This window comes from Sander lucioperca, chromosome 13 (assembly GCF_008315115.2).
Source record: "Sander lucioperca isolate FBNREF2018 chromosome 13, SLUC_FBN_1.2, whole genome shotgun sequence".
In the NCBI taxonomy this organism is placed as follows: Eukaryota; Metazoa; Chordata; class Actinopteri; order Perciformes; family Percidae; genus Sander; species Sander lucioperca.
Window position 1 is genome coordinate 25,571,545 of NC_050185.1, and position 12,906 is coordinate 25,584,450.

At 43.4% G+C, this 12,906-nt stretch overlaps 1 protein-coding gene across 3 annotated transcripts in view; it reads right to left on the reverse strand.

Moving 5' to 3' along the window:
- LOC116064073 (A disintegrin and metalloproteinase with thrombospondin motifs 2-like) overlaps nucleotides 1–8,093 on the reverse strand; it is a 47,762-nt gene extending 39,669 nt beyond the window's left edge. The window contains exons 1-2 of one of the 3 annotated variants that reach the window (XM_035990796.1): nucleotides 7,905–8,093; nucleotides 1,855–2,222 (exon numbers count right to left, since the gene is read on the reverse strand). In XM_035990796.1, the coding sequence (XP_035846689.1) occupies nucleotides 1,855–2,222; nucleotides 7,905–7,992 (456 nt within the window). In that variant the 5' untranslated portion in view covers nucleotides 7,993–8,093. The remainder of the gene's footprint in view (nucleotides 1–1,854; nucleotides 2,223–7,904) is intronic. The other 2 variants (XM_035990794.1, XM_035990795.1) reach the window with 2 other exon arrangements.
- Nucleotides 8,094–12,906: the final 4,813 nt, after the last annotated feature.

Consider the following 12,906-nt stretch of genomic DNA (forward strand, 5'->3'; position numbering starts at 1 on the left):
CACACACACACACACACACACTCATAGAGCCCCTTACCATGCAGACTGAATCCCAGGGTCAGTCCCTGCCCTGTGACTGCAGGCCTCTCATGTTTATACATCTCTCAGTACATTCATGTGGATTTTTTTATTTAGTATCTTTTCTTTTATTGTCCATATTATTCATGTTGATTTGTTATTTTATCATCCTGTTTGTGATGTATGTGTATGTTGTGTGTGATGTCTTTAAGCTACTGGGACCTTGAATTTCCCCTTGGGGATCAATAAAGTATCTACTATCTACTTCTAACTACCTACCTACCTATCTTCCTACCTATCTATCTACCTACCTATCTATCTAACTACATATCTATCTATCTACCTACCTACCTACCTACCTACCTACCTATCTATCTATCTATCTACTATGTTTGTGTGTATGTCTGTGTGTGTGTCTGTGTGTGTGTGGATTCTGTCCAGTTTCTCTTGTTGAATAGATTCCTGCTGGTACGGAGAGTTATTTCCTCTGATGCAGAACGTACGAGGTACCGTCAGGCTGCAGTCTCTGCACCTCTCTCTGCAGCGTCACTAAACAAACTGATCCAAGGGATTTATTGATCTGTTTGTGTATTGATCTCATCAGTGTAATGGTGGATGTTGCTTTAAGCAGGGAATTATTCCTCTTTTCTTTCTGTTTTCAAACGCCTCTCATCTTTCCTGAACATCTGGCTTTAATCAGCCGCTGGAAGAAGTGAAGAAAAACTGAAATCATCTTTTACAGTGTGAACGTTTTACAGTGTTTGGTTCGAGTCTCTGAGGGTCTGACTTCAACTCGACTTCTTCACAATAAAATATTTTATTTCTTTTATTTTGAATACACCACCTTTTTGAAAACGTTTACATTTGGATCCCATCTGGGGGTTAGCTCTATGTTCCCACAGCCCTATGTTCCCACAGCCCTATGTTCCCACAGCCCTATGTTCCCACAGTCCTATGTTCCCACAGCCCTATGTTCCCACAGCCCAATGGTCCCACAGCCCAATGGTCCCACAGTCCTATGTTCCCACAGTCCTATGTTCCCACAGCCCAATGTTCCCACAGCCCTATGTTCCCACAGCCCAATGGTCCCACAGCCCAATGGTCCCACAGCCCTATGTTCCCACAGCCCTATGTTCCCACAGCCCTATGTTCCCACAGCCCAATGGTCCCACAGCCCTATGTTCCCACAGCCCTATGTTCCCACAGCCCAATGGTCCCACAGCCCTATGTTCCCACAGCCCTATGTTCCCACAGCCCAATGGTCCCACAGCCCAATGGTCCCACAGTCCTATGTTCCCACAGTCCTATGTTACCACAGCCCTATGTTCCCACAGCCCAATGGTCCCACAGTCCTATGTTCCTACAGTCCTATGTTCCCACAGCCCAATGTTCCCACAGCCCTATGCTCCCACAGCCCTATGTTCCCACAGCCCTATGTTCCCACAGTCCTATGTTCCCACAGCCCTATGTTCCCACAGCCCTATGTTCCCACAGCCCTATGCTCCCACAGCCCTATGCTCCCACAGCCCTATGTTCCCACAGTCCTATGTTCCCACAGCCCTATGTTCCCACAGCCCTATGCTCCCACATTTCTAAGATTTTTCATAAAATTATGCCCTATGTTAGGGTTAGGGTTACATTCCATCTGTAGTCCATTGCTACTGGTTAACAGGTTGGGTGTAATTGGCTACTGAATTGGGAGAAAGGGGGATAAAATCTGATACAAATTTATGAAATAGGAAATGTGGGAACATAGGGCCTAATTTTGAATTTTTCTTTTGAAATGTGGGAACATAGGGCCTAATTTTCAGTGTAAAATAGAAAAGAGTCACCTACCAGTCCGTCACAGTTGCTAACGGCGACGGCCGTGTCCTCCATGTCGGCCACCTCTCCGCTGTAGAAGCAGCCGGTGTCTGTGATTGGCTGCGAGCGTTTGCGCCCTGACTCCTCCCACCATTCCACGGAGGCAGCGGGGGCGATGAGGCGGGCGTTGGGACGCAGACGCAGCTGCAGCCTCCGGCCGAACACGGTCACGTTGTAGAACACCGAGCCCCCCCCCCTCCCGCTGACAGGGGGCGGGGCCTCTGGGGAGGGGGCGTGTCTTCTGCTGCGGCCGGAAACGGACGCTGGCAGGAAACGGCCCATGGAGTCGGTTCTGATTGGACGAACGACAGCAAACTCTGACAGAACCTGATGGAGAGAATCTGAAAATAGATAAAAAGTATCATTAGATAGTTCATTAGTTCTTTACTTAATTAGTCCGTTAGTCCGTTAGTTCATTAGTTCATTAGTTGATTAGTCCGTTAGTTGATTAGTTGATTAGTTGATTAGTTGATTAGTTGATTAGTTGATTAGTTCCTTAGTTAAAGGTCTGGGTTCAAATAGTCTCTTATAGACAGATCTTCCTCCACAGCGCTGCAGAGGAAGGTCTGACTAGTCCACACAGCATTCCTGGATGGGACAACAACATGCTCTGGTTTATTGCCATTTCTTTAAACCAATCACAGTCATCGTGGGCGGGGCTAAGCTCCGGACGGAGCCACGGTGCCTCTGCTAAATAGTCTCAGGAAGGAACTTGTTTTGGTGGAACATGTGGACGTTCAAAAGTAGTTTTAGTCGTGCAACAGAAAACTCAGATTGGACAGATAGTCTAGCTAGCTGTCTGGATTTACCCTGCAGAGATCTGAGGAGCAGTTAACCATAGTCCTCACAAATCAGCCGGAGGTTAGAACGCCAACACAGAGACAGAGGAAGGGGACGGACACTCGGCTAAAATGAGGGACATCCAGCAGCAACGGAGAAATCCCAGAAGTGGAACGTCGTGGATGTAGACTAGGTTTAAAATGGATTCTGCAGTTAAAACTTGTCTTTGTTTGAGGGATCATTTATATTGATTAATAAAATCCAGAAATGGATTTTCAACCCTTCTGTTGTCGTCCCGTCGACTGTGCAACTTCATTTCTGGGTCAAAATTTTAACTTTTTTTTCAGCGTTTTGGTCATCTTTTTTTTGCGTCTTTTCACGTTTTTGTGGGTTTTTCCCCACGTTTTTGAAGCTTTTGCAGACATTTTTGTCACTTTTTTCAACATTATTTTTTTTTGAATGCTATAAAAATTAATAAAACATCCAAATTTAAAGATAGTAGTGAACTGATAATTTATTTAACTTGTGAAGAGCGTTGTATGGAACCATCCACGTTATTTTTCTGATATGTGGTTGAAAGAAACCCACTTTTCTGATAAAGAATTATTTTTGAAATGGGTCAAATTGGACCCGAGGACAACAGGAGGGATAATATCTGCCTCATCAATGACCTGATCACTTCTTAACGTAAACGTTAACCTTCCACCGGCCGGCAGCTACCACACACTTTGAAGGTGGAATGTTTTCTTGCATGTTACTCGATGCACATGGTAAACCTGTCAACACACCTTAACTGTCAACATGACATCGTCTCTCTTGCATGACGAACGCTGCAGTGATATAAGTTATGTATTTGTATTTGTGCCATGTGCATGAAACAGACTGTAAAAACACATAATAAATAAATATCTATAAAGGCTTAAGAACTAAAACCAGCCGACTGGAGTTTTTCTTCAGTTATTAAAGTTGTTATGAAGCCAGAGTGGTTTCTCCTCGCTGGAACACAACCTGGAGGTTCTGGTTTCACTTTAGGTCTCAGAGACGCAGCTCACTAACCCTTAAATCACTGCGTGTGTGTGTGTGTGTGTGTGTGTGTGTGTGTGTGTGTGTGTGTGTGTGTGTGTGTGTGTGTGTGTGTGTGTGTGTGTGTGTGTCTCTGTGTGTGCGTCAGAATAAAGCAGTATATCTGTGGTAATTTCACAGGAAAAAGGAGGCTGAGGTCAACGGTCACACACACACACACACACACACAGAGACACAGACACACACAGAGACACACACACACACACACACACACACAGAGAGTATGATGAAATGTGATCTGAATCCTCCACATTCCTCAAACGCCAGACACGCATAAACACAAAGATTTATGGGAAAACGTGGAGAGGAAAATTCTGTGAGTCAGAAACAGAAACAGTTTCCATCTGCTGCAGCACACGGGGCTCTGCTGACTCCTCAGACTCAGACCAGGACCACGGGGAGACCCCTTCTCTCTCCTGACACCTCAGACTCAGACCAGGACCACGGGGAGACCCCTTCTCTCTCCTGACTCCTCAGACTCAGACCAGGACCACGGGGAGACCCCTTCTCTCTCCTGACTCCTCTCAGACTCAGACCAGGACCACGGGGAGAACCCTTCTCTCTCCTGACTCCTCAGACTCAGACCAGGACCACGGGGAGACCCCTTCTCTCTCCTGACTCCTCTCAGACTCAGACCAGGACCACAGGGAGACCCCTTCTCTCTCCTGACTCCTCTCAGACTCAGACCAGGACCACGGGGAGACCCCTTCTCTCTCCTGACTCCTCAGACTCAGAGACCGGAGTATTAAACAGGACCCATACGGACCAGTTGGGAGGGTTAGGGTGTGTTACTACTACGTAGGTCTGACAAAAATCTGATCCATTTTGTGATGTAATGGATTTTTGTTTGAATGATCTGAGATCCATTCATAAAATCCACAATGGCTCTCCGTCCGTATCAATGACAGTAGAAGAGCTGATGGACCATTCAGGGTCCTCCGTTATAAAGGCTATGGATGTTAAACCAATGGGAGCATCTTGTCTCGTCTTTGAGCTTTTATTTAATTCATTTTTTAAAGATTATTTCTTATGGCCTTTAATTGACAGGATAGCATGAAGAAAGGAAAGGGGAGGGGGGGGGCATGCAGCAAAGGGCCGCAGGGCGGAGTCAAACCCGGGCGGCTGCCAAGGACTCGGCCTACATGGGGCTCACGCTCTACTGGGCCGCTATAGGTCGAGTGTTGTTAATGTATATCTGCTGTAGTTTCTCCAACATTTAAGACACAGATATGGAGATAATAACGGTCCAAAATGATGAACAAACTTCCATTTCCTTGAGGAAGGACGCCTAAGTCTTCCACAAACCGAGAGAAAACACTGGCATCGGTACTAACTGTGTCACGCTAGCGTGTTGGGACGGGGGTTCAATAACGCTCCGAAGAAAGGCTTTTATTTTGGCGAGGGAGAAACTGTCCAGAGTCCCTCTGTCTCTTCAGATATCTGAAGGAAATGTCTCCAAACTCTCTGACTGCAGAGTCTGCACACTTTAACTTTATATGTGTTCATATTAGATAAAAAGTCCATTATTGTAAATATTGATATTTTTATAACAGCAGGTTACAGTCTGTTTCACAATCAAGATAAATTGGTTTTTCAGCTGAAATATCCCAAATCAACTCCTCCTCCTGTACTACAGTAGGAACTGGTAATACTTACAGACCATGATGTAAACAGAGGAAGTTATCACCCATTTACAGGGGCTTTGGTCTCATGTTGTCAAGTTCTTTAAGAGACCGATGACAGGTGCATGAAGTCAGAGCGGGGTTAAGAGGGATACTTCAGGAGTCCTGCCAGGATTTTACCGCCTGGTTTCCAGATTGTTGCACCCTAAATGGCTGATTTTTGCGGCAGCTTTTGTTAAAACCTGCGATAAAAGTTCCAATGTATTGTGTGTTTTCTCTGTTGCGATGAAATTGTGAGAGACAGTGAAAACCTTTTAGTATACAACGTGTCATGGGGTCTCAAATGTCTCTAATGGGCATGGGGTGATTGGAGGAAGTCGAGGGAAGCTCAGGTTATTATATATATATATATATATATATATATGATCTGATATTGATGAATAAAACCCAGAAATTGATATTTTAATATCAGCCCCTCACCACGGATGGAGAAGTAAAAAGTCCTTTAAAGTAACTTCTAATGTAAACATCAAGCTGACGAACTGCTCTAGCTTTCCCAACATGTAGACAAACATGTGATGATAATAATAGTTATAATAGTAATAATAGTACTAATAGTTATAGTAGTTATAACAACATGTTCTGGAGGGATTTACCACTAAACCTTTCACCAAACACGTGTATATATATATATATATATATATATATATATATATATATATATAATGTATTATAGACTGAGTTACCTTTACAGGCTGCAACATTAAGGAACACATCAATGCATCAATATTTAGAGTTTATTAATAAATAAATTATGCTGAAATGAGACATTCTGCACAAGTACTTTTACTTTCAGTACTTTAAATATATGTTGATGCCAATACTTTCATACTTTAACATGCAGTACAACTTTTGAATGTAGCAGTTGTAGTTGTGTATGAGTTGCAGTAGTACTCTAGTTGACAGTATGAGTTGCAGTAGTACTCTAGTTGACAGTATGAGTTGTAGCAGTACTCTAGATGACAGTATGAGTTGTAGTAGTACTCTAGTTGACAGTATGAGTTGTAGCAGTACTCTAGATGACAGTTTGAGTTGTAGCAGTACTCTAGTTGACAGTATGAGTTGCAGTAGTACTCTAGTTGACAGTATGAGTTGCAGTAGTACTCTAGTTGACAGTATGAGTTGCAGTAGTACTCTAGATGACAGTATGAGTTGCAGTAGTACTCTAGTTGACAGTATGAGTTGTAGCAGTACTCTAGTTGACAGTATGAGTTGTAGCAGTACTCTAGTTGACAGTATTAGTTGCAGTAGTACTCTAGATGACAGTATGAGTTGTAGCAGTACTCTAGATGACAGTATGAGTTGTAGCAGTACTCTAGTTGACAGTATGAGTTGTAGCAGTACTCTAGATGACAGTATGAGTTGTAGCAGTACTCTAGTTGACAGTATGAGTTGTAGTAGTACTCTAGATGACAGTATGAGTTGTAGCAGTACTCTAGTTGACAGTATGAGTTGCAGTAGTACTCTAGTTGACAGTATGAGTTGCAGTAGTACTCTAGATGACAGTATGAGTTGTAGCAGTACTCTAGTTGACAGTATGAGTTGTAGTAGTACTCTAGATGACAGTATGAGTTGTAGCAGTACTCTAGTTGACAGTATGAGTTGCAGTAGTACTCTAGATGACAGTATGAGTTGCAGTAGTACTCTAGTTGACAGTATGAGTTGTAGCAGTACTCTAGTTGACAGTATGAGTTGTAGCAGTACTCTAGTTGACAGTATTAGTTGCAGTAGTACTCTAGATGACAGTATGAGTTGTAGCAGTACTCTAGATGACAGTATGAGTTGCAGTAGTACTCTAGATGACAGTATGAGTTGTAGCAGTACTCTAGATGACAGTATGAGTTGTAGCAGTACTCTAGATGACAGTATGAGTTGTAGCAGTACTCTAGATGACAGTATGAGTTGCAGTAGTACTCTAGATGACAGTATGAGTTGCAGTAGTACTCTAGATGACAGTATGAGTTGTAGCAGTACTCTAGTTGACAGTATGAGTTGCAGTAGTACTCTAGATGACAGTATGAGTTGCAGTAGTACTCTAGATGACAGTATGAGTTGTAGCAGTACTCTAGATGACAGTATGAGTTGTAGCAGTACTCTAGATGACAGTATGAGTTGTAGCAGTACTCTAGATGACAGTATGAGTTGTAGCAGTACTCTAGATGTCAGTATGAGTTGTAGCAGTACTCTAGATGACAGTATGAGTTGTAGCAGTACTCTAGTTGACAGTATGAGTTGCAGTAGTACTCTAGATGACAGTATGAGTTGTAGCAGTACTCTAGTTGACAGTATGAGTTGCAGTAGTACTCTAGTTGACAGTATGAGTTGCAGTAGTACTCTAGTTGACAGTATGAGTTGCAGTAGTACTCTAGTTGACAGTATGAGTTGCAGTAGTACTCTAGTTGACAGTATGAGTTGTAGCAGTACTCTAGTTGACAGTATTAGTTGCAGTACTGTAGTTTTAGCAGCAGTGTGTCTCACCTGAGTTGTCAGTGATGTAAACGGAGGGTAAACAGTCCATCTGCAGCAGAAACAAAATAATCAATAATCCATAATGAAACTGGTCCATTCTGAGAGACAGAGAGACAGACGGAGAGACAGACTGCTGGACGGAGAGCTGCTGAGTGCAAACTGAACTCTGGAACAGACACTCCTCCACTACTGCTCATTATCTCCTCCCTCGCTCCCTCTCTCTCTCTCTCTGTCTGTCTGTCTGTCTGTCTGTCTGTGTGTGTGTGTGTGTGTGTGTGTGTGTGTGTCTGTGTCTGTCTTTCCCTCTCTGCCCTCCCACTCACAGCTCTCTTTTTGCAGAAGCAGCACTAACTGCACACACACACACACACACACACACACACACACACACACACACACACACACACAGTTGTCCACTAGATGGAGACAAAACCATGTATCTCCAGCAGCAGACCTAATCTGTGTCCATTATAACACGTCTGACATCACAGATCACATGACCAGTCACACACACTGGGCATGTGCGTACCGGTGTAAACAGGAACACATTGTCAGAAATCTTTCTTACGTTAACTAGTTGTTTTGGCTTCTAAACTTATCTTTCTCCACTAAAGCCAGCTGTAGTGGCCTGTAGAGGAGCGTCTCCTCCTGGTGCTCTGTAGTCCCTTTTCTCTGCTACAGTGTAGACGTTAAAGTGAACTGTCCTGGAGGCTGGCGGCCGCTCCCTGTCCAGTGATAACCACACTCTCCACATCTGTGGATTTTAACTAAGGACTCATTTTTCCTTCAACAATATGAAAACAAATCCCAGCTGTTCCTCTGAGCTCAGCAGAAATAATGGTTCTCTGTTTGCATTTCTGAAGTCAGAACACTGTAAACATGTGTTTCATTATACAGGAACTCCCTCGCAGCTGCTGCCTCCAACTCCCTCACACACGTAGAAACGTTAAACTGTTAGAGACCAGCAGGTCACTGAGAGGAACATCATCACACTCATTCTGGTTCTTCATGTTCCACAAGACGCTCTGAACTCAGAAAGTAACTTCAGTTCACCTGACTCCTGGAACAACAACACACAATCTCTCACTTGGACCTTTTGGACCTTTTAGAAATCTGATTTTAAACCTCCAAACTTCAACTTGTAATTGTTTTACAGACATATGTGTCTGCCCAGGGGCATAGCTCAACATGCTGGGCCCTGTAGAAAGGCATTCTCTATGGCCCCTCCCTGCAGCCACAGATATTCATTCTAGCATGTCTTTGGGCCCTCCTCACATGAGGGCCCTACTCAGTCCCCTTTCCCCCCAGGCCGACACCCCTGTGTCTGCCACATACCTGAGATCCACCGGCACACTGTTGAACCGCAGGTGGAAGTGTTAGGCCACTGGCTCCACCCCTAATGAATATGCAAATATAATGCAAATGACTACAGTCATAAGTATATTTATTATTTTTATTGACAACATAGCACCACATATTAGAATCAGAAAGTTGAACTTATAGCACCATAGAAACAGAACGTCTGACTTCCTCTCACCGTGCTGGTGTTGGGATATGTAGCCAGTCTGACTAACACACACACACACACACACACACACACACACACACACACACACACACACACACACACAGAAAAACCTTGGCTACTTGTGTTTATAAATATATATATATATATATATATATATATTACTTTGCTTTGTTACTCACATTCACGCTTTAGATAAGTCATATGCGTGCTGTATTACTCGCACACGTGCTTTAAAAACCTTTAGTGCGTACCAGTTATAAAGCTCTTAGCCTGCCTCCTCCATGCCGTCAGTATTTCAGACTTAGAAGAACACGATCACACAGTCTGAGTCTCAGCAGGCCGTGGTAGTGAGAGCCACAAACCAACAGGTTAACCATTTATCACATTGTAGTCTGACCCTCCTCCACAGAGCTGCAGAGGAAGGTCTGGAGTCCTGGATAGATTAGATTAGGATCCCAAATAGCTGCTGCTGCTGCAGAACATCAGCTACTCTTCCTTTAAACAATAAAACATAAAACATGACAACAGATAAGATACTTCAAAACAACCACATAAGAAAAGTATAACTAACAATATTCTTTCACGCAAACATATACATAACTATACATATACCTCTTCATATACACGTATACGAAATTCATAAGCACTTAATATAAATCACATACATGTAAATATGTTTATATTTACCATACATAAAAACTACCAAATATGGTTACAGTTATTAGATGTTGCTTTATTGTGTGCTTTAGCAATCTGAGTTGGAAGTGAGTTCCATGCAACCATACCTCGATACGATACTGTACGCCGCTCTGATTGGGTTCTGGATTCAGGAACTGTGGAAAGACTTTTTAGGAGAAAAAGCTCCGGACGGAGCCACGGTGCCTCTGCTGAATAGTCTCAGGAAGGAACTTGTTTTGGTGGAACGTGGACGTTCAAAAGTAGTTTTAGTCAGAGGGACAGATAGTCTAGCTAGCTGTCTGGATTTACCCTGCAGAGATCTGAGGAGCAGTTAATAGTCCTCACAAATCAGCCGGAGGTTAGAACACCAACACAGAGACAGAGGAAGGGGACGGACATCCGGCCGCACCGGAGCTATCCCAGAAGTGGAACGTTGTGGCTATAAAGATGATTTTTTTGGGGCATTTTAGGCATTTATTCGAACAGGACAGCCTAGACTTGAAAGAGGAGAGAGAGGGAACGACATGCAGGAAGAGTCGAACCCGCGGCCGTCGCACACTTTAAATAACTTTGCACAAGCGTTTTAACAAAGTCTATTAATAAAGCTTTATTAAAGCACACATGCGTGTGAGTTATAGAGCTCGCTGTGTTGTTTCCTCGTCTGTGTGACTGACTCCATGTTGTTGTAAATGATGATCTCTGAGTTTAAATAAAGGTTGAATGAATGAATAAATAAAGGTTGAATGAATGAATGAGGTTAGCAGTAAAGCTGTGTGGGAGTTTTCTGCAGACTCCATAAAGTGGACTGTGTTTACATTAAACTAACATATGAAGCTGTTAACATGTTTATATTGTTGTAAAGTCTGATGTTTAAGAAGTTGTTCTGTTTTAAAGTTTAAACTTAAAATCTGTCTAATCCTGAAGTAAAGAAGTAGTCCCACTGAGGATGGATATGTGAGACGGTCCGTCTGAGACTGAGAGAGAGGAACTTACCTTCAAGGGGATAGATATCCCAGCATGCAACAGCAGCTCCACCTGCTGGAGGAAACTCTGATCTACAGTCAGTGAGGTTAGAAATATTCAGATCCTTCACCTGAAGAACCATTTGCCAGGGTTAGAGGTTAATGCCAAACTAAGCAACATAGAATACCATTACACTGATAAAAACTGGGTTTTAAAATACTTTACTGTTAGGAGATAAGGAAGGAAAGAACACGTTGGAGGTACGCCTTCAACAAAACAACACGAGAGAGGTCTGGAGGGGACTGAACACCATCTCTGGTCAGAACAAAGACACTGGGGGGGGGGTTCTGGTGACCTGACAGGGCCAATGAATGAAATCTTTTTTTTTAATAGATTTGATTCTACCCCCTCTCCTCCCCCCTCCACCCAGACTTCAGAGCTGTTGGTGACTCAACCTTTTCCTCTCTGGCCACTGCTGACCACCTCATCATCATCATCATCATCATCAGCATCCCACAATTCACACCTGTCCACTGCTTTGGGCTGCAGGAGTTCTCTGATGATACTGCCGTTGTTGGGAGGGTATCAGAGGAGAATGATCAGGAATACCGGCTAAGCTAACTCTGACAGCTGTAGGACAGCTAACATTAACTTTAGCTGTCTCCATGAAGCTCCCAGCTAAGCTAACTCTGACAGCTAACATTAACTTTAGCTGTCTCCATGAAGCTCCCAGCTAAGTTCTTATAAATCGCGATGCAGTTAGAAAACAAGAACGAGCTAACTATTGATAACATAAGCATTTTGGTTAATTGATGTTAGCTGCCCTACAGCTGTCAGAGTTAGCTTAGCTGGGAGCTTCATGGAGACAGCTAAAGTTAATGTTAGCTGTCAGAGTTAGCTTAGCTGGGAGCTTCATGGAGACAGCTAAAGTTAATGTTAGCTGTCCTACAGCTGTCAGAGTTAGCTTAGCTGGGAGCTTCATGGAGACAGCTAAAGTTAATGTTAGCTGCCCTACAGCTGTCAGAGTTAGCTTAGCTGGGAGCTTCATGGAGACAGCTAAAGTTAATGTTAGCTGTCAGAGTTAGCTTAGCTGGGAGCTTCATGGAGACAGCTAAAGTTAATGTTAGCTGTCAGAGTTAGCTTAGCTGGGAGCTTCATGGAGACAGCTAAAGTTAATGTTAGCTGTCAGACTTAGCTTAGCTGGGAGCTTCATGGAGACAGCTAAAGTTAATGTTAGCTGTCCTACAGCTGTCAGAGTTAGCTTAGCTGGGAGCTTCATGGAGACAGCTAAAGTTAATGTTAGCTGCCCTACAGCTGTCAGAGTTAGCTTAGCTGGGAGCTTCATGGAGACAGCTAGAGTTAATGTTAGCTGTCAGAGTTAGCTTAGCTGGGAGCTTCATGGAGACAGCTAAAGTTAATGTTAGCTGTCAGAGTTAGCTTAGCTGGGAGCTTCATGGAGACAGCTAAAGTTAATGTTAGCTGTCAGAGTTAGCTTAGCTGGGAGCTTCATGGAGACAGCTAAAGTTAATGTTAGCTGTCAGACTTAGCTTAGCTGGGAGCTTCATGGAGACAGCTAAAGTTATGTTAGCTGTCCTACAGCTGTCAGAGTTAGCTTAGCTGGGAGCTTCATGGAGACAGCTAAAGTTAATGTTAGCTGCCCTACAGCTGTCAGAGTTAGCTTAGCTGGGAGCTTCATGGAGACAGCTAAAGTTAATGTTAGCTGTCAGAGTTAGCTTAGCTGGGAGCTTCATGGAGACAGCTAAAGTTAATGTTAGCTGTCAGAGTTAGCTTAGCTGGGAGCTTCATGGAGACAGCTAAAGTTAATGTTAGCTGTCAGAGTTA